At 41.4% G+C, this 23,371-nt stretch overlaps 1 protein-coding gene across 1 annotated transcript in view; it reads right to left on the bottom strand.

Moving 5' to 3' along the window:
• Positions 1-23,371, bottom strand: part of LOC126188839 (laminin subunit gamma-1) — a 1,176,568-nt gene that overhangs the window by 534,457 nt on the left and 618,740 nt on the right. Inside the window, exon 3 of the mRNA XM_049930455.1 lies at positions 21,523-21,640. Coding sequence (XP_049786412.1) covers positions 21,523-21,640 — 118 coding nt within the window. The remainder of the gene's footprint in view (positions 1-21,522; positions 21,641-23,371) is intronic.

Here is a 23,371-nt window from a genome sequence, read left to right as displayed (position 1 = left end):
CCTGTTTAATACGACCAATAGGCGTCAGCGTGTTCGATGAGAAACCCTTAAGAGCCAGCTTTACGGGAAGATCACGAAAGTGGGCAGCATCATTGCCTGGAGGAGGATATCATGGCCTTCTTCAAGACATCTAATAGATGTGTAAACCAGTGTTGATCGATTTTGTTACAAATCCATTCAAATTTATTTTTTCCCTTTTACTTCCTCAGAATAGTCATCCGGGTTCAAGCTTGCAGAGGGCCTTAATTTTCACAACGAATTCATCATTCGAGTGCACACTGAATTTTGCTGCTTATAATTGCAAGTCGAAACGCTTAAACAAACTAAATATATTTCAGATAGTTTTATATTCCGTCTAAAGTTTCATTTATTACGCCGTCTTCACAGGAGATTTTAGGATTGCCTCAAAAACGTTTCTAGCATCAGGATTACCTATTAACTTCAAAGTAATTACATATCTCCTCTCGCTAAGCGCAGCAAGCAAATGGCATGATATGTTACCGTTTCAGGAAATTTATTTCAACTTGCGCCAGATGACTCGTAATGCCGCCTTTTGCGGACCTCACGTAAAACAAACTGTTTATTAGGGCCTCATCCACCCTTATGTGTCAAAGAATAATGACCATTTCCGCGGAGCATAACAATGTAGAGACGTAAAATTCTGAGTACTCATTTGCGTTTAACGACCTTGTCTGTGAAATTACTTCATGCGAAACGGACTGCTTTTGTTGCCGCTGTATAACCGCTGTTGCGAATCGCGATGCGCCACTTGTCAGTAGACCGAACGCGCAACGGGGGTGTGTTGCGGGTAGTCTGCAAAGCAGGCGCATACCTTCCGTCATCGGCTTCCACCACATTATCTTGTAACAGGGGGACGCCACGACGTTCGGATCACGGATTTACTACAAACCTTGTACACATTCCGTAGTCCATTAAGACAGCACAATGTGCAAGAAGTAAGGCGAACTTCTAAGGTGATTTCGAGGATATCGCAAGAGAAGTTTTACGCGTCAGTGAACTGTGACCCTGAGTGCTAGCTCGCGCCGGTCATTTGGTTAGCGTTCAAGCTCCATAATTGGTGCCACGCTGGATAGAGTCCCACTCATTTATTTCAACACTAGCCATGTTATTTCGTACGATTTACATTTGAAAGGTAATGTGATGAAAAGTCACTTGTATTTGGAAGAACTTTTATTGAATTTTTTGGCTGTTTACAAATTTTCATTAGTGAAACAAATATTATGCTACTTTTATTACTATGGGCAAGTTAAAAACTTCATCAAACGCCTTCAGACTTGTTCACATATTTCTGACAACGAAAGAGAAATTGATTCTCGTGAAGTTGCTATTAAAATACATTCAATCGTACGTAGCCAATTTTCGGCACCAATATTTCCGAAAACGTTGCGTAACGCGTGGTTTGCATCCCAATTATCGGAAGAAAGAAATTTTTTTTTCAAAATGTCAACGAGCTTTGTTTTTCCTTAGAAACTCTGAAGATTTCTTGCGCATGCGGGAAATCTGCATTCATTCGATGTAGTACATACCGTTTTAATTTAGGTTTTCCCGTGTGTGTATGGAAAATATCGTCCTGCAACCTGTAACGTCGAAAGCACATACGACGATTAATCCTACGTTACCCTCATATTCTGGAATAGCTATTGTAACTCATTGTATTAGTGAATAAAGCTATTTACATCTTTATTTATCGATGTTTGATTTGGACTTCCTAAGCCTGTCCCTCCCCGATTGCATATATATGGGATTTCCGAAATCACGACAGGCATCACTTTTCAGAAAAGCTTTATGCGTTGAGTCGTTTACACGTCGATAATTGCAAGCGTAATTGTAGAACTAATAAAAATTAACAAGAAGCCAAATAACATTGGAAATTCAATAAAAGTTCATGTAGATACACTTCTCATTTCATCTTGCTGCCTTTCAGATGTGATATACACGCAATAATATGACTAGCCTTGAAAAACGATAAATTTGAAAGAAACATGAGTGGGTCCCGATCCAGCTTGAACGCTAACCACACGACCATCTATTCCTCAAGGTCGCAACGCACCGGTACAACACAAACTTCCCTTGCTATTTTCCCGAAATCACATAATTAGTAAGCCTTACTACTTGCATATTATGTTGTCACAATGGACTACTAAATGTGTATACAGTTTTAAGTAAATCCGAACGTTGTGGCTTCCCTTGTAAGTACATGATAGCTCTGCATTTAGGTGTTCAGCAGAGGCTTCGGGGTACGAGTTACGGATTATTTATCGACCCGTCCCTCTCGAATAGCACATGGAGAAATGAACAGCTAAATCTTTCCGCGCTAGCTCTGATTTTTCTTACTTCATCACGGTGGTCTTTCCTCTCTATGAGAAGAGAGTCGACAAAATGTTTACTCGTTCGGAGGGGTAAGTTGGTGACTGAAATTTCATGACAAGATCTCGCCGCAACGAAAAACGCCTTTCTTTTAATTATTGCCATCCGAACTCTCTTGTCATACCCGTGACACTTTCTTCCCTATTCCGCAATTACACAACACGAGGTGTTCTTCATGGGACTTCCTCGGTGTCCTTCGTCAATCGTTTCCGGTAAGGATCTCGGACCTCACAGCAATACTCCAGAAGTGGACGGACAAGAGTAGTGTAGCCAGGCTGTTTAACAGGCCTATATTCTGTGTGTTCTGCCAATAAAACGGAGTCTTTGACTCGACTATCCCACAATATTTTTTATATACACATCAAACTAAATTTAACAGTATCTTCACGTTCTTAAATCCAAATACACAAAGTATCCTCATGGCTTAATTTAGAACTACGTCTAGTACAATACAATATGCAATGATTTAATGACAGGAACACATGCGTTAGCGGAACCAGACCATGACCACAGAGTGTAGGACGACATTTAAGTCTTGTAATCGACGAAATCTCTGGGACCAGAGTTTCCCAAAGAGGTAATTCTGGCAGCGTTATTCGTTTCGATACGAACAATGTCAACAGTAATTCAGCAATTGCAACAGTAACTCAGTTCTGACCACCATTAACATCAGTATTCGTATAGCGCAAAATGAAATTTCATCCACGGCACATAGAACTACCACGGAACAGTTGCTGGTAGGTAGCAGTAGCGGAAGCAATGTTATGCTTAACTTCAACACCCTGAAAGTGTTTGTACATAAATGGTAGCACGCCACGAACATGGTTTGGTGGCATGGAAGCATCTCGTCGACTGGCTCATATTCGACAGTTCAGGTTGTTCATAATTGTAATCAAAAGGTATTTGGTTGAATTGACAATCTTTAACTGTGTGGTATTTATCATGTCACTGAAGTTTAGTGATGATGATGTGTGGTTTGTGGGGCGCTCAACTGCGTGGTTATCATCGTCCGTACAAATTCCCAACCTTTGCACCGTCCAAACTTGCCACTTTAATGAATGATGATGAAATGATGAGGACAACACAAACACACAGTCATCTCGAGGCAGGTGGAAATCCCTGACCCCACCGGGAATCGAACCCGGGACCCCGTGAAGTTTAGTGGCATTTGCTTAGTACTCATGTGAAAGACCCCGCACTAGTTATTGCTTATGGACAATTGCTACTTTTCGCACCATTCAGATATCTTGTCTGAATAATTTTGCAATTCGTTTTGATCTCCTGATTTCTTTACTAGACGGCAGAATACGGGAACATCTGCATACAACAGGGCTGCTGAGATTGTCTCCTAAATCAATTAGATAGATTTAGAACAGGAGATGGTCTATATCAATTCCGTTGGGAACTCCAGGTGTAATTTCGGTTTCACTGAATGAGTTTCAGTCAATTACGACGAACTGTGTCCATTCTGACAGGAAATCACGAATTCAGTCGCACAACTAAGACGATACTTCACAGGCACAATATTTAATTAGGAGCTGCTTGTGAGGAACGGTGTCAAAAGTCCTCTGGAAATCTACAAATACGGATTCAGTTTGAGATTCAATTTGTGTATTGGTGTGTGCAACCTTCCAATCCTTACGTATGGATCTTTCGTCGAACGAGCTGTTGCACAGGACTACTACAACTGGAGCTGTTTCATCAGTATACTCCGAAGCGAATGTAACTGATATGTAATAGTCGCGCGGGACTAGCCGAGAGGTCTAAGGCGCTGCAGTCATGGACTGTGCGGCTAGTCCCGGCGGAGGTTCGAGTCCTCCCTCGGACATGGGCGTCTGTGTGTGTGTGTGTGTGTGTGTGTGTGTGTGTGTGTGTGTGTGTGTGTGTGTGTGTGTTTGTCCTTAGGATAATTTAGGTTAAGTAGTGTGTAAGCTTGGGGACTGATGACCTTAGCAGTTAAGTCCCATAAGATTTCACACACATTTGAACATTTTTTGATGTGTAATATAGACCGGAAGATTTTCCTTTATTGAATTACTTAAGTTGCTTTGTTACACCGAAGGTATCTACTTCCAAATTGCGTATTACACTGCAGAAAATATTTGTCAAAAAATTTTTACAAGAGATGTTCCATAAAAACTTTGTATTTGTACTGGTGTTTTTTGGTCATTATTTTCTTTTTCTTCTCCTTCTTGTAAAGTCTATATCTTGTCACGGAAATCAGTCTTCCAGATTCTATGCTGTTTTCTCGACAATTGTCGCCCTTTATGTCTAACAGATCTACTATTTTCTTCCTTGGCATTCCCTACCTTTTCTTTCCCAAATTTTTCCTTCTAAAACGTTTGTTAGAAACGTATTATCTCTCAATAAATTTCCAAATAGTTTTGCCCGCTTTTGAACAGGTTCTGTGTTGTAATTCCCCTTATTGACGTCGTTCAGGACATCTTCATTGGTTTTTATTTCTATGCAGGTTGGTTTACATCAGTCATCTCCACTGCCACATTTCCAGCGCTCCCAATCGTGTTTTTGTAGGTCAAACAGTATCTAGTTTTCACAGGCATACACGAGCGCACTCGGAGATGACATTCTTGACAAAATTATTTTTTTCTTTTATATGTTAAATGATTAATTGACTAATAGTTTTTTTCACCAAAAACTATATTTTCATGTAGCAATTCTTTGCTTAATTCCATATGCTGCGTCTGTTGTATTATGTAATTAAGACACACAAATAATACAATTAATCAACTATTTATGTTTTATTTCTTTCAGTTTTGATGTCAGGTGTCCTCACTTTAGATTTACTTATTCTCATAATTATTTTAGTTAAGTTCGAAGTTACTTCAAATTTAGAGAGTAATGTTTGCATATTTTTTCCACTGTCACTTATTAAAGCAATATCAACCTCGAGTGTCACGCAGAGAGTGGAAACTCCATTTACTTTAACTCTAGCTTTCTCGGTGAAAATCTAAGACGTATTTTATAAATGTTGGAATGTTCTCCCATCTTTTATAAAAGGTTTCTCGAAGATACTTCAGAGTGTAATACCAGCTTAACACAGCCGATTTAATAGAATTTAGTCTCACTTTGTTTCAGTGTAGAATGGCACGATCATATTAATAACGGTGCACGACAGGTTTTCATATATATGTTTCAGTAAAATTCCTGTGTCGAAGAAACACTGATAAGGGTCAAAGGAAATTTACGAATGATAATTAAAGAACCCTTTTGGCCGAAAATAAGCAAGGAGAATTGTTGAATGTTTTATACTATATGTTTAACATAATATTTGGTTTAATGATAACTGCCGGCCGATGTGACCGAGCGGTTCTAGGCGCTTCAGTCTGGAACTACGCGACCGCTACGGTCGCAGGTTCGAATCCTGCCTCGGGCATGGATGTGTGTGATGTCATTAGGTTAGTTAGGTTTACGTAGTTCTAAGTTCTAGGGGACAGATGACCTCAGATGTTAAGTCCCATAGTGCTTAGAGCTATTTGAACCATTTTTGATAATTAAAACAAAAATAAAAGTGGTGCAGCGTAGTAGCACGGAGAATCACAGTCAGTTAAACTGAACCTGAGCAAGACATAGAAAATACAATTATCAGAACTCGGATCTGTGGGAAACAAGACTGCACAAGACATCAAGGCCAAGGAGACCATATATGATAGTTGTAACAGGGAAGGAAAGCTTTCTCCATCGACAGAGCTTTAATCGTACGAATTACTTTCATGAAGTTGAGGGAAGTGCTGTAAAAGTGCATCTCGGATGCAGCATCGTAAGAAAATTTGGGGAAAAAACGGGAAATAATAAACGGGGAGAATTAAAGATTTGCCAGTGCAGCACAATGGAGAAATGAAAGTTGAAATGAAAAGATACAATAACAAATAGGCGAGGCAATTTATAAAAACTGTTAAATGTAGCATGAACAATTCCAGGAGGCTAGAACTAGTGGAACGTAGGAGTCTCGTGGTCGGTATTATGTCCTTGAGGAACAGGAGACGGTCAGCATACAAGACGAACGAACCAAGAACTGTGTACCCAGATGGAGAGGACCTCGGACACCGTCAGGATAACGAGGTCTATCTTCTTTGGATAAATTCTTAGAAAACACCAGGGGAAGGTGACACATCAGACAATAAAGTTTCTTATGAACAAGAGAATCAAAATACCCTTTATCCAAGCGGTACAAGGGGGTATGTAGAAATAAGAACAGAGATCCAGAATGAGATTTTCACTCTGCAGCGGAGTGTGCGCTGATATGAAACTTCCTGGCAAATTAAAATTGTGTGCCGGACCGAGACTCGAACTCGGGACCTTTGCCTTTCGCGGGCAAGTGCTCTACCAACTGAGCTACCCAAGCACGCCTCACGATCCGTCCTCAGAGCTTAAATTCTGCCATTACCTAGTCTCCTACCTTCCAAACTTCACAGAAGCTCTTCTGCGAACCTGCAGAACTTGTGTGAAGTTTGGAAGGTAGGAGACGAGGTACTGGCAGAATTGAAGCTCTGAGAACGGGTAGAGAGTCGTGCTGGGGCAGCTCAGTTGGTAGAGCACTTGCCCGCGAAAGGCAAAGGTCCCGAGTTAGAGTCTCGGTCCGGCACACAGTTTTAATCTGCCAGGAAGTTTCAGGAACAGAGATGTTCAAAAGAATGACTTTCAAATAAAAATTGAGACTGCCATAGGTATTCAGAGTAGAATTATAACCAAGAAAAAAACGGTAGAGACAGAGGAACGAAAAATATAGAAAAGAATGAAAATGTGAGAATATTGACCAACGATGAAGAACAGAAGACAGGAAGGCGCCCCCAATGAACTTGATTCTCAGATAACTAAAACGAAAAGAAGAAGACGAAGAAGAAGAAACACAAAAAGAAAGAGAAGCGAAATTGCAAAAACAAGAGTACTAGAGGTATTAAGTATACTGAGACTGTAAAATTAGAAACTGCTCAGAAGAAGGAGAGGTTCTCTTTTTTTTAAAAAAAAGTTCTAACTTAGATAGTTAACATATGTTTTAAAATCCTCTCATCTACAAGCCCTAGATCATTTGGGGTGTCCTATGGTGCGCATAACTTGAGGCTACGGAGTGTAGTTGAACTGCTTAGTCGACGAGTAAATCACAACAGCGCAAGTGGTGTTGATGCAAAGCAGAGCAATGGCAACGATAAACAAAACAAACATCACATTATATCATTATATCTACAACAGTTGCCGAAGTTGACATTTCGTCAGAAGGTAACCGAAGGAATTTCTTAGAGTGATAAAGAAGTGACAAATGAAATATTTGCGTTTCTGCAAGATGAGTCAGTGGAATGTGTGGTGTCGTATATGCTCGACTGTGCGGACAATGTACATGAGGAGTACAATGATAACGATGCGTACTTAAAAAGTGAAAGTTACATTGAGACAGGTGTCGAAACATGTGTTCACCATGCTTTCTGGACGGGGAGCCGTAAATCCCGTCTTCAGTGAAACTTAGTAAAGGACATCATTGTCCAAGGAGAGGGTGCTAAACTTAATTACATACATGAAAGATCATCCCCAACATAGTTAAAAAAAAGAAAAGATTTCGAATAAGTCCGCAGTAATATGACAATGTAGTGCATAAGAAAACCTATGGACTTTCAAGGGAAGACAAGGCGCACTTGTTACAAAAACTGGTGTTTGCGCGTTTCAAGGATGCTCGATATAGTTAACAGGATGTGTTTGATAGTGGTCTACTACGTTATGCATATCTGACTGCGCGCGTCATACCTTACAGTGAGTCCGCAGCTCGTGGTCGTGCGGTTTTGTTCTCGCTTCCCACGCCCGGGTTCCCGGGTTCGATTCCCGGCGGGGTCAGGGATTTTCTTTGCCTCGTGATGACTGGGTGTTGTGTGATGTCCTTAGGTTAGTTAGGTTTAAGTAGTTCTAAGTTCTAGGGGACTGATGACCATAGATGTTAAGTCCCATAGTGCTCAGAGCCATTTGAACCATTTTGAACCTTACAGTGATTTCAAGGGAAGCAATGGATGGTTGCATAACTTCAAACAGTGTAAAAGAATTGAAAGGCGTGAGATAATGAAATTTCAAAAAAAATGTCATTTTGACAATGCAGAACAAACTGCGGAATCGGACCGCAAATTTGTAGATGAGAAAAACAAACTTGTTCCATCGTTAAGTAGTAAATTTGTTTTCCATTCCAACCAATCGGTATTTAAAGAGGAAATGCGTAAAAAGGAAATTAGAGGTACCAAGAGAGCTATATCAAAATCAGTTAACATCAGTGCCTTAACGCTTTCGTATACAAATATGCCGACTGTTAATCCGAATGGCAAATTGTCTGTAAAGTTATTTATTGCGCTGCGAGAAGTTGGAGGTGCTCTTTCCCTTACAACTCTTTCTCGTGTGTGCGTGATCTTGCAAGAGCAGTAGGGAATACTTACGTCACGGGAAACAAGAGTGGGAAAATTGGCGTAAGAGAACTACAAATATATAAACACTGATTTTGGCCAATAGCTGGTCAAAATACCTTGCTTTTGCTTGATTCTTTACCTGCGTATAAAAATTATACTCCTTTAGAGCAAACTATCCCTCCTGAGAAATGTGTGACTTTGAAGTTCATAGCACATGGAACCACTGGACAATTCCAGCCTTTGAATATTTGCTTTCTCTCTGCCTATAAAACATATTATCGTACTAGGCTGTTTCACGACAATCTCCATGACAGACTGTTTTGCATTCGGTTGCATGCCATCACATTCCATCAGCTCTGACCACCACCTTACATCAATATGATTCTGTATGCATTCTTTAAGAGCGGATGCCTAGCTGAACATCCTGCACGGTTTGTAGCTCCCAAGGAGTTCGGTTTATCTTGATGTGCGAACCTTTGTGATCACTGTGGCGCGCCATTTTTCATTCGGTGTTTATGACGCAAGTTGATGATTTGTTTTGAACATGTCTTGAATGTCAGCGATATCCATTTTGTGGAGTGTGATACATACACCCCTCTGAGCCCCCTGGGCACTTATTTTCTGTCGCCATCCTGAAGTGCACGGTCAGTCACCAGCAGCTAATATTTTGCCTGTCATAATTGTTAACACAATACTTTCAAATGAGCCTTACGAAAGACTGAACCAGCGACCTCACACTAAAGGTGTTCCTTGTTGGAAAATGCATCAGGTCTGCTAAAGAGAAACTTATCTGTCGTCTGCTAGAGTAGTGCTGTACGGTATGGAATCCTTATAAAATAGGATTGACTGAGGACATCGGAAAAGACCAAAGAAGGAGAGCTCGTTATATATTATCGCGAAATAGGGGAGAAAGTATCACGGATATGAAAAACGAGTTGGGCTGGCAATCATCATTCAAAGGTAAGATATTTTCACGAAATTTCAGACACCAACTTTCTGCTCTGAATGCAAAAATATTTTATAGCTGCCAACCTACACAAGCGGAAAGCATCATCATAATAAAATAATAAAAATCAAAGCTCGTTCTAAAAGATTTAAGTGATCGTTTTCCCAGGTGCAGTTAGAGAGTGGAACGGTAGAGGAATAATCTGAAAAAAGTGGTTCGATGAACCCTCTGCCAGGGACTTAACCGTGAATTTCAGAGTAATCATGTAGATGTAAATCTAGATGTTAACATCAAAGAGCGCAACCTCAGTGTCGGAGGGAGTTCAACGGGGCAGTATGGCTCGTCCCAAGGAAGCAGGTTTGTATAGCATAACATTGCGGGTAGTACAAGCCGTATTATTATTAACAGGGTGGACTATTATTAGGGTGGAGTGTCATTGTATTTACGCCCGCGAAACAAACCAGTAACCTCGCAAGTGGAGCGCTTGTCACACGCCACACATCTCGTAGCACCACTGAATTAATTGCCAGTTTATAAGAAGAAAAGAGAAAGCGCTTACAGTGTATATATTTGACCATAGCCAGGAGTATCCACAGAAGTACATTTTACAGCGATATCAAGATTCTTGAGGCTTCCTTGGCAACGTTTTGCCGCATTGTCTATTGCATTTCGTTACGGTATGTTCGGCTGATGTTTGTTTAACGATTCTTCTGTCGTTTAGCGGAAAAAAGCGTTAAACAACATCGGCTGAAGATCCCGAAAAGGAAACCAACAGGCAACGCGCTGACTCACTCGATTTGTCAGCTGCTTTTAAATCGCGGACGATAATGCAGTTTCTTTGTTCAAATCCATGCATACAGATATTATATTTTCAATTTCCTCGTTCAACAAAGCATCTCTCCTGCAGCAGTTGTCACACTTTTTTTAAGATGACGTACAGCTTTTGCTCCATTCATCTAATGCCACACCATCAAAAACGTTGGCCTTTTTATCAGCTCCGGTAGCGAAATATTTAACATATGACGACTATGGCTCTTAGTGCTTGCAATATTCCTGTGCTATGGGATTTGGTTCTGGACTGCATGGCGGAACTAGAAAGGGAAAGATCAATTTTCTTGCAAGACCTTGTCAAGGGTATAAACATAAAAGGATTGGTGGTCCCTTACTCATGCCAAAAGTTAGTCATTCATGAGATCTAGTTCATAATGTGTCTTATGTTTATTCTTCTTCTTGTTCAAAACCGACTATACTGCTAGGAGATAATCTTCCAATAAACTAGAACACCAAGTGTTTTTATGGTTCCGTACATCATTCGGTAAAAACGGAAACTTTATAGCATCACTTTATTGTCTTTCTGCCTGTCTGTCCTTCCTCTGTCCAAAGGTGGTGTACAAAATTTAAGTTTCGAACCCAGTGCATTCAAAGAGACGGCCATTGATGTTACATATTCTGACACACGCACTCACTCATCAAAACAAATAGATGAACTATCTATATATGTGCGTAATTAAGTTTGTGCGGAACTTTAAAGTTCTACTCGCACTAGCCCGTTTTTTTTTTTTTTTTTTTTTTTTTTTTTTTTTTTTTTTTTTTTTTTTTTTTTCTCTCAGATTTTATGTGGTCTTCCGAACTTGTATATGCGAGAGGTGAACCCGGAAGAAAACTTGTATCGCCAACTGTATGCATAAGAGTTCAACGTTCACTGCCATTTATCATAATTTCGTAATAGTCGTCGCACATTGTAACCTAGCCAACATTCATTCGCTGTGTAATGAAAATGAATCCACTTTTCGTCTGAATAAATCGCCCGCTTTTGGTGAGATGCTTTATAATCTCTTAAAAATGTGATGTTGTGTTCCAGCTATGTCCTCTCATTCACACGAGGTGAATATTTTGATATTAAATCCCAATGAAAAAACATATTTTCTCAGAGATTCATTGCTAGCCTTGCAGTCTAGTTCAGTGCGACAAAAGTCGTAACACTTTTAAAAATTGATATTCCGTTGTATTATAGACAATGCAGGCAGAAAGGAGCTATCGTATTTCGATGTGCTCACCAGTTTGTTGGTGCATCGACACAGAATGTTCAACGTGTCTACAAAGAATGTTATACTAACCGCATCCATGTAACTTAACGTGAGAACAATGGTCGTAAAAATATCCTAGCCGACAGCGACTGGAGACAAACAAGACAGGGATTTCTTCTGTCACCAATAGCAGATTCATCTCAACAGGCTTTTCAAGCGAATATTACGAATAAACTGCACTAATCGGACATTTGGAGTCGGATACCTCGGAAAATCCCATTTCTGGCAGCTGCACATAAGGCAGCTCGTCTTCAGTGGGCCGAACGACACAGAAACTGTATAGTAGCTGACTGAAGGCGTGCAGTGTGGTCCATGGAGCCATGATTTTTGCCATTTTTCAAATGACGCCAGGCGTAGAGTGCTCCGACGACAGAATGAGGCGTTTAATTCGCAATAAGATGGATACATCCCGGACGTGACTTATATTTTAAAAAGGAAAAAATCACGCTTCCAAGACATCAGCCCCAGCGATCGGTACCGCGCGAAAATTTGGACCATAACTCTTACAGTTCTCAGTTACGATCTTTTGCAAGGGCAGATTTTAATCTTTCAGGCGTAGCGGTTGTCTGTCGCTCGCTTCCCTCCGTTGCAGCCGCCTGATGCCGGAGCGCGAAGTACTGTACAGGTTAGAAGCAGTACACAATGAAGAAAGCGTGTTACCGGTGTCAAAACACTGGTGCACCAATCTCTTACTGACTCCGCTATACATAGTACTTCGCACCCGTTTATTAGGTGGTTGTACTGGAGCAGAGCGAGAGACAAACACACCGTTAAAATGAACCAGAGTCCTTATTTAAACATTCTCGGTGGCAAAGTGTTGTCATTTCTTGAGCATATTCATGATGAGTACGTGATGACCACTCCCACCTTCCAAGAGGGCGAGAACCGTGATCGCAGTGCTACACGCATGCAATCCCAGTCGATTTTCTCGAGAATGTTTGAGAATTACACCGAACTGTTTTTGGTGTTTGACATTTGAGTTCTGAAATTCACGTACCATAAACATTTTAGAAAGTGCAAAAATCCGATCTCCGTGTGGTCCAATTGTTACTCCACTCAAAATGTTTGCCACTATGTGAAACAGCTGATGAAACGAAGCAGTCAACATCTCCGCAGTTGGGCGACTTGCGAGATCTGAGCAGCTACAAATGGCTGTGGCATACAGGAAGAAACTTGCCGGCCGCGGTGGTCTAGCGGTTCTGGCGCTGCATTCCGGAACCGCGGGACTGCTACGGTCGCAGGTTCGAATCCTGCCTCGGGCATGGGTGTGTGTGATGTCCTTAGGTTAGTTAGGTTTAAGTAGTTCTAAGTTCTAGGGGACTTATGACCTAAGATGTTGAGTCCCATAGTGCTCAGAGCCATTTGAACCATTTTTGAAGAAACTTGTGGATTCTCTTGCTCGTCAAACGGAGGTAATTATCAACGTTAGATGCGATATTAGGCCGTATTAGCTTCAGATCTTACTTAACTGGCTAAGATATTCAATATGACATGCTCCAGATGCTAGACACCAATCTCGTCACCGAATACTTTTACATTCATTCCCCTCGTTAAAGGCATAATTATATAGTTATCAGCATTAAGAGAGGGAGATTCCATTCATTACACCGAAAAGGAAATTTCGTGAAAGTGTTTCTGCAGTTTCCTCCTGATCATCCATGTAGATAAACTTAAAGGTAAAAGAAAAACATAAACGGTGAAACAATGAAACCAAATAACATCAACATATATAAGCAGCACAATCAAAGGAAATTGGCATACAATGACCTACCACAACAAGTTCAGAAGACAGGAAATATTAAAAAAAATAAGACAGAGCCACGGCCAGCTGAGCTAGATTTTTCAGTTGAGGATCCATGGCTCGAACAGGTTGATCGAGACGGGTTTAAATCCTTAAATCCGCGGAGTTCGGTGACCGTGAGAGGCCGGTAAACTCATCTTGATGCTCTTCGAACCAATCACCTACACTGTGAGCTGTGTGACACGTTGCACTGTCGTTCTGGAAGATACACAACGTAATCAAGAGTATCCGGACACCACCAAAAACATACGTTTTTCATATTAGATGCATTGTGCTGCTACCTACTGCCAGGTACTCCATATCAGCGACCTCATTAGTCATTAGACATCGTGAGAGAGCAGAAAGGGCTGGACCGCGGAACTCACGAACTTTGAACGTGATCAGATGATTGGGTGTCACTTGTATCATACGTCTATACGAGAGATTTTCACACTCCTAAACACCCCTAGGTCCACTGTTTGCGATGTGATAGTGAAGTGGAAACGTGAAGGGACTCCTGTTCAAGCTGTACATCGAAGAAGCAACGAAAGATATTAAAGAAAGGTTCAGAAATGGGATTAAATTCAGCTTGAGAAGATATCAATAATATGATTCGCGGGTGACGATCTATTCTCAGTGAAAGTAAGGCAGAATTGTAGGATCTGTTGAACCGTTTGATTTGCCTACTGAGCATAGAATATGGACTGGAAGTAGACAAAAGAAAGACGAACGTAATGAGGAGTAGCAGAATTGATACTAGCGATAAAGGTAACATCAGAAATGTAGATCACAAAGTAGACGAAGTGAATAAATTGTTCTACCTTGGAAGCACTATAACGCATGAGGAACCAACAAGGGAGACATAAAAGCAGATTAGCACAGGCAAAGAGCGCATTGATGGCCTAAAAAAGTGTACCAGTATCAAATATAGGCCTTAATTCGATGAATAAATTTTTGAGAATGTACGACTGGAGCACAAGATTTAAGGGAAGTGAACCATGCTTTGTGGAAAATCCAGAAAAGGAGAGAATCTAAGATACAGAACGATGTTGGCAATTAAGTGGACTGAAAAGATGAGAAATAAGTGTCTATGCAAAATCAACGTGGAGAGGAACATGTGGAACACACTGGCTTCAGATGGGAGAGAATAGCAGGACAAGTGTTAAGACATCAAGGAATAACTACCGTGGTACTAAAAGGGTAAAACCGTAGAGGAAGTCAGGAATTGGAATATTTATAGCAAATAATAGTGGACGTTGGATTCTGAGATTATGTGACTACCACAGGAAAGTTCGTCGTAGTGGACCGCATCAAACCAGTCAGAATACAGACAACAACAAAAAATACGATCCTAAGGAAATACAGAGCAACTTAAGACAGTACTTCCGTTTGACGTGCTGAACGGCAGCGCTTTAAGTGGGTAGTCCTGTTTGAAAATTTCAAAAAATTAATTTTTAGCTTAAAACATTCCCTGGGATGTCTACATTATCGTAGTGTTTATGTAAAGTTCGCCAGAAACTCCGTTATCGAGTTACAGGGCGATTTGTCAAAAAAAGTCTCCGAAAAAAATAGTCGACATGTAATTTTAACGACGGCCTAACAGGAATTAAGGAACTTATGAACGAGCTCTGAGATCGGATCAGCCTGTTACAACTTCTACACATAGAAGGACGGAAAGTGTGCGAGCGAGCAGAGCAGCGGATGACAGAAGCTGCCGAAAATACCCGCATGGCCCTCATGTCCACGAAGACGATGGGAGAAGGACCTCCTTTGGGTCCTATGATCGCTGATCAGAGGTTTGTTTAACTTCATTGCAAAATATATAACCCAAAACTTAAAACACGTTTTTCTCGAAACCGTATTTTTCAAATTGGCGGAAAGCGATTTCAATCGGAATTTGAGGCCGACATTCTAAGTTGAATTATTTGTCAGTATACCTAACAGTTTTGCGACATCTTCAAAAGCATATTTTCGGAGCACTTTTGTCTCGATTTTGTGGGCGCAGAAAACGACATTTGTTTCAATACGTCAACATTTTCTCAGAACTTAATGTTTTTCAGTTATTCTATGTACGCTGACAGAAAATATATTTAAAATGACTGATACAGAATAATTTCGTTACAACGGTACAAGGGGTCCTCCAACCGGTGAAGCTGTTACAGGGAGCATTCCATCTAGGCTTTCACGGCTGGCGTCTTCATCAGTAAACACTTCCGGGCTAAGTTGCCGTGGTCGATCTGTAGAACTTCTTCTCCCTGACGTTTCGTTCTCAACTACGAAGAACATCTTCCGAGGTGAGTCAGCTCACCTCGGAAGATGTTCTCCGTAGTTGAGAACGAAACGTCAGGGAGAAGGAGTTCTACAGATCTACCACGGCAACTTAGTCCGGAAGTGTTTATTGATGATGTTACAGGGAGCGTCCGGTGTAGACACAAAAATGATTTCTTAAAGACCAAAGTGTAAGGAATAAACCTATATCATCAGATTTAGCATTACTTTCTATTTTACTTGAAAGAATCACGAAAATTATCTACATTTCACGCATTCAAAGAGGGCTACCCCCTTAGACGTAGATGAACGCAACATAATGTCCACAACAAAGAACTAGATAGAATCCGTGTACGACCACAGTAGCAACTCTGTGAAGCCAGTCTGTAGAAGAAATCTCATACAGGATGTAAGTTCCGTTAATCGTACAGAACTGCCAGAGACTCCTTATCAAGCAGGCATGGCGGCAGACATCAGATGAATTCAACAGACATGCTGCTGGAATCGCTGCAGATCAGTCAAGACTATACGAATGTTTAAGGAAAACGCTCAGAGAACTTAAATGATATCCGTGGAAGAAAGACGGTGCTGTTCTCGTGAACGTTATTGAGTTCACAGGGTGAGGCGTTTAAAACTGTAACTGGAAAACTACAAATCGGATTAAAAAAAGGTTGTAATAGGAGTTGTTCGCCTCGAAGGGGACATCCAATGACACAAAACTAGGTCCCCTTCGCCCTGCCCCACGTCCCAAGTGGCTGGAGGGGGCGTCAACTTTGAAACCTTAAGTAGGAAACCTATTTTCCTTTTTTGCTTAGCGGATTCTGTCTCTTCGAGGAAAAAAAAATACTTAACTTTCGTATTTAATATTTTTTTCGTTACGTGATACGTGGCACTGTAGTCGACAAAAATCAAACTGGGGTAAAACCGTTTAAAAATGACAAAATCTCAAGAAATACCCATCATATTACTTTTCCAGGGCGTTAGAATGTTAGTTATTCTAACATTTTTAGTGAGAAACAGGTTTTTTAGAGCAAAACACTTGATTGTCCGCAGTATAATAAATTACTCTGTCCACATTATTGGTGTAAAATCTTTCACAGAGCTGCTGAAACGGAAAGCAGCTGCAACAGTGCCCTGGTTTTCGTTTACAAAATATATTTTAACGCTAACTTTTACGAACGTTTACCACATCTACTGTTTTATCATTAGATATGTGACGCGACGCCAATCCATCTGCGCCAGTGAGTTAAGTTCCTATGTATTCAAGACTAGATTACAGTGCACTACGTACAGTGGAATTAAAAAATTGATGTATACTAAGATATGAAGGTATTTCTTTCTAGCTGGGAAAATAAAAATTCTCCATCCAGAACATTATATTTTTCTTAATAAGAGATCGCTCTCCTACCGACCGTGTCAGGTAACAATTCAGTGGAAAAGTTACGTATTTTTTTCCCCAAATAATCCAAATCCGCAACAAAAAATTGGGGTTCCTACTTAAGATTTCAAAGTTGCGCCTCTCCCGTCCGCTGCGGGGGCAGCAAATGTTTTTGGAAATTTGTGGTAAGGTCTTATGGGACGAAACTGCTGAGGTCATCGGTCCCTACGCTTACACACTACTTAATCTAATTTAAACTAACTTACGCCAAGGACAACACATACATCCATGCCCGAGGGAGGACTTGAACCTCGGGAGAAATTACGGCCGTAGTTTCCCCTTCCTTTCAACCGTTCGGAGTACCAGCGCAACAAGGCCGCTTTGGTTAATGCTACAAGGCCAGATAGTCAATCATCCAGACTGTTGCCCCTGCAACTACTGAAAAGGCTACTGCCCCTCTTCAAGAACCACACGTTTGTCTGACCTCTCAACAGATGCCCCTCCGTTGTGATTGCGCCTTTTTAATTTTAGTTCTGTTCGTAGTTTTCCAAATATTTTCAAAAGCCGTTTTAAATGCTTCACACTGTACGTGCAGAACCGCTATTCGAGAAAAGCCGTGCAACCAATCTACTGCCTCTATCGATATGGATATATCTGAGTGCAAGCCTTGTTGATCCACAATTTCTAGTTGTGTTGTTACACCATCTCTGCCTGAGGGGGCTAAGAGAGTGTGTGTGTGTGTACGTGTGTGTGTGTGTGTGTGTGTGTGTGAGAGAGAGAGAGAGAGAGAGAGAGAGGAGAGAGAGAGAGAGAGAGAGAGAGAGAGACAGAGAGAGAGAGAAAGAGAGAGAGAAATTTTTAGTAGTCGATGTGTGTTGGAAAGCAGATGTGGAACTGAATGGTCAGGAAACTTTTATCCGGAATTAAGCTGCTACGTATTGAATACAGATCTGCTGGAAATGATTGAATAAGATGAGCCGGCCGCGGTGGTCTAGCGGTTCTGTCGCTGCAGTCCGGAACCGCGGGACTGCTACGGTCGCAGGTTCGAATCCTGCCTCGGGCATGGGTGTGTGTAATGTCCTTAGGTTAGTTAGGTTTAAGTAGTTCTAAGTTCTAGGGGACTTATGACCTACGATGTTGAGTCCCATAGTGCTCAGAGCCATTTGAACCATTTTGAATAAGATGATGTTAAGAATAGTTCTGGATTTTGAAAAGAGTTTTGTAAAGAATTGTGATGCAAGGTCAATCTGCAGCTTTGCACGCCTGTGCGTAGTTAGCATTCTGGTATAAAATTGTTTGTAGGACCGAAATTTAGTTGATGTATTTATCTTACGGACTTGAAATTGTTCAAATAGCTCTGAGCACTATGGGACTTAGTAGCTGAGGTCATCAGTCCCCTAGAACTTAGAACTACTTAAACCTAACTAACCTAAGGACATCACACACATCCATGCCCGAGGCAGGATTCGAACCTGCGACCGTAGCGGTCGCGCGGTTCCAGACTGAAGCACCTAGAAGCGCTCGACCATTCCGGCCGGTTCTTACGGGCTACTCACAGCTAGAGAAGTTAGTTGTCCTCCACTGTGTACACATTTTGCGAAAAAAAGAGCGATAATCTTTGGGTACGTTAACCTTAGGCAAAGTAAATTGGTTTTAAAACCAGTCATTTTTGTATAAGCCAATACTGTTCACGACCTTGAAAGTGAAGTTATGAAGTAATTATTTGCTACAAAACTGTTTTAGAAAAAAGCATTTGTAGGACATTAGTACCCAAAATTATTCTCACGCAAGAAATACAATGTTGCTCGTGCCTGCATTGCAGTGGCGGCACCCACTCTTTTGAATGTCATTTGTAGTTTACCAATTTAATTTAGCTTTGCTGCGGAGCTGCCTGCTGTGCTCCACTTTCGAGAGAACTTTTACTATACCGAGGTAAGTGCAAGAATAGTTCAGGACCATAGTTACACAGTTACTCTGTACATACGGAACAATGTCACTACACAGTTAATCAGTGACTAGGTCAGGTAGTTTATATTCAGCTTGAAAGTTATTTTCTTGCTACACAGCGCACATTTCAGTGGACAGTGTGATATACCCTTGTGTGAAACGTTTTCGTATTCAGAGTTTTGTTTCGCAAGCTAGCTACGTAAATCAGCAATGAACTTAAATAAAAGTAAATTTGGATAACTTATTCAGACAAGATTCAGTAGTTCATTTGACGTGTAATTTTTATGTCCACTGCGACCTCAGGCAACACACCACTGTTCACTCGACTGCACAATAAAGGGCTTAAGTAATGGCATTTTTTTCAGTAATTTGTTTGATGCACTTGAACTCTACACTACACTACACACACACACACACACACACACACACACACACACACACACACACACACACACACACAGAGAGAGAGAGAGAGAGAGAGAGCGAGAGAGGGAGAGAGAGAGAGAGAGAGAGAGAGAGGAATGTTCAAATGTGTGTGAATTCTTAAGGGACCAAACTGCTGAGGTCATCAGTCCTTAGACTTACACACTACTTGAACTAACATATTCTAAGAACAACTCACACACGCCTGCGGCAGGACTCAAACCTCCGGCGGGAGGGGCCCCGCAATCCGTGACATGGCGCCTCTAATCGCGCGACACAGAGAGAGAACGAGTATAAAGAAGAAAAGTTTCATAAGATGAGAGAGATGGAGGTACCTACCGAGGCTCATAGATAATATTTTCCTTTTATGAAAATTGTTTATTCAAAAAGTTATGTAAGTAATGTGTCACATATTCCTACAGGAGGAAATACTGGTCAAAACTAAAAGAAAAGTTCCTGTATTTATATGTCCGTAAACCAATACCGTCTGGGCTATGGGCCAGTTTATCTCTTACGTAAAAGTGCTGCATGTGGTTAACACGCATCCTGACACATCCTTCCGCCCTTCTTTGCAGTGAATCACACACTCTTTGAAACACACCTAACTCCACTTCGATTATGTCACTTGCATTGGTCACACGCTCTTGTAACGTGTGCACATTGTCCTTGGATTGGGCAAACATCAATGTCTTTACATGTTCCTGCAGCCAGAAATCCAACAGATTCAGGTACGCTGAATGGGGAGACCATAGTACCGGAGCTCCTCGACACATCAATCGCGCACGAAACGTTGCGGTGAGGTAGTAGTGTTCGACGATTCGCAGGAAATGGAATGATGCCCCGCTGTGCGTAGACCACACGCTAACGTTTTCCAATAGCGCTGGTAGTTCATACCGCAGGAATCTATGAAAGGTAACATCTGTTAGTCTGTTTGGTAAGATGTGCCGCCCTATCAATCTGTCACTGACAATTCGTGCACAAACACTGACGCTGAAGCGATCCTGGTGCTTCACTTCCATGGTTGCCGGAGAGCTTGCATCTGCCCACACGTGCATAATACGGTAATTTATTATGCTATCCCTTGTGAATCTTGCCTCATCTGTAAATTAAGTGCAGGCTGTGAATTACGGATCTTCAACGGCCAATATCTCAACAGATGTTGGTTTCTGGACATATCATATTAGGAAATTTTCTTCTAGTTTTGACCTACTACCTTCTGTAAGAATATGAGACTTTTTTTTTAGAAGAAATACATCCTGTATAAGTCTGGAAAAATAATTACTGGAAAACAACCTTTCGTCTGTGACTGACCTATTACTTGCGTTTTATGGTACCTCGCACTAAGTATAGATGGTAAACAACCTATACAGGTTGTCAGAAACAATCTGAAAAATTTGTAGGATTGTTGCAGGGTAGGTTGTGCTAAACAACAATTCTTAAAAAAAATTCAATACGTTGCGCCGTTTCCGAGTTAATTAGCACTGAAGTTAGCCAATCAGGCCCTTGTGTGCGCCAATTCGAGCGGCCCACCAGAGACAATTAGTTGTTCTCATAGCATAGACGATAGCGCACGAGACTGCTCAGCCTTTTCCCAGGTTTCGATCCTTACTATCATCCCGTGTCCAACTTCTGTATCGCTCTCTTATTCGGCTTTAAGAAACCGAAACGAAGAACGCATTTGGCGACACCATCTCTGGCGGGCAGCGTGAATTCGCGCGCAATGGCGTGATTGGCTAACATCCTTAGAAGCTTTCTGACCATCCTGTATATAGGGAATGTTGTGGCTCAGGTTGATTCTTTAAAGGTCGTTTATAAAGCATCTATCATAAACCAGTTCTGTCTAATGTATCTTTATTCCTATACGTGAAGCATCTCCATATTTCACGGTCAGATTGTATAGCGTACAGTACCTGTAGAATTGATATGGCACCCAGGGACTGCTCTGGGTAGTCCTCTTGTAGATGGCGAAGCTCTCAGGTCGAGGAGAGTAGAACCAAAGTCGTATGTACGTGATATCGAACGCCTTCCCTGCAACAACACAGAAAACATCCGCTGTAATACGAAAATTGTTCAGCAATAATGTACACTGTAGACAAATATAAAGAACAACTGTTACGCAAACGAGTGCTCCCTGTGCAACTGTGACGTTAAAATTACTCAATCTCTAAGACAAGTTGAAATGGCTCTGAGCACTATGGGATAACATCTGAGGTCATCAGTCCCCTAGAACTCAGAAATACTTAAACCTAACTAACCTAAGGACATCACGCACATCCATGTCCGAGGCAGGATTCGAACCTGCGACCGTAGCAGCCGCGTGGTTCCGGATTGAAGCGCCTAGAACCCTTCGGTCACAATGGCCGGCTCTAGGACAGGTAGCGTATGTGGTATTCAGAATGTTAGTTTGCTTTAAAAACCATCCAGGAATTCCATCGGTTTCGTGGAATGTGCGGGTGGCGGTAGATGTACCATACAGGGTGTTATAAATAATTGTTTACAACGTGCCGCAGTGGCGTAGAGACGGCCACCTGGAAACTTGTGGTCTATCAGGTGGAGAAAATATCTCAAATTGGCGTAAGAAAGCCAAGCGCATCGTGCTGCTGTTTCATATTCTCTCGTTCTCTACGAGCAAATTATTGGTTCCAAAAAGAAAATGAATAAGTCAGTTTTGGAGTAATTTAATGTAGTTTAATTGTGTACTGGGATGCGTTTTCGCTAGAAGCTGCGGTTTTCGGATTATTCAAGAAAGTATACGAAAGTGACCTTCAAAGGCCCCACATCCACCAGCTATCGGTCAGGATTTTTAAAGTGTTGTTGGCACGAACTCCTACCGTTGTACAAAAATGTGCGACTAGATGAATTATTTTCTACATTCGACCTTTTTTCGTCTTCATTGAGTTGGATGTTACGCCACCGGTCGGTGAGGGTAATGAGAGAAAGTCGACTTTCGCAGGCTTTATGCAAAGTACTAATTACGTCGAGAATTCGCTCTAAACTTCATACTTATAAGCACAGTAGTTTCGCAGTAAGAATGGCAGGAAAAAGACAATTGTTAATTTTATGCTGTTAGAATTCAGAAAAATTAATAAGTAAAATTTTGCACAAACTTCAGTTTTACAATTTCTAAGTTTACGACGAGGCCGGTGACGTAGTAATAGGCCGGTCAACTAACACCAAAAATGCTCGAATATGGGAACTAATTGGTGTAATAATAGGCCGTAGGAGGAAGTGCGAGGAACAACATACTAAGAATCCCGACCACGGTGGGGCGAGGGTTGGCATGCCAGACGGTAGGTCATTCTTGAAACTTTCTCTTGCAAAGAACTGAAAACCGTGTCCCTCAGCGCAAATTTATCCCAGTACAAAATGAAACAACATTAAATTTTTCCTTGGGGCTAGTAGTTAAAGCGCAGAGAGCGAGAGAATACGAAAATCTCGCGTGATGCTCACGCACTATAGCTTTGTTGTTTTTTTCTTCTCTCTCTCTTTTTTTTTTTTTTAATGCCAGTTTGCGGTGCGTTGCCGACTTGATAGACTGCGAGTGTCCCGTATAAAATCATTCGTCTCGACTTGCTCTACATCACTATGGTACGTTGTAAGCAATTATCGTTTACGGCCTGTATAGTACCATCAATGCCTGTAGTCACTGCCGCTGCTGGCGTGTCGTGTGAGCATAACTGAAGTATTTTGCAGGACACACATTAACCAGCTAGCTGATGACGGCGCCCCGGTCTGTAGGGATCATTTTATTCAAAGAGT

This window comes from Schistocerca cancellata, chromosome 5, assembly GCF_023864275.1.
Source record: "Schistocerca cancellata isolate TAMUIC-IGC-003103 chromosome 5, iqSchCanc2.1, whole genome shotgun sequence".
Classification (NCBI taxonomy): domain Eukaryota; kingdom Metazoa; phylum Arthropoda; class Insecta; order Orthoptera; family Acrididae; genus Schistocerca; species Schistocerca cancellata.
Note: the sequence above shows the minus strand (reverse complement) of the source record. Positions and strands in the feature narration are given on the sequence as shown.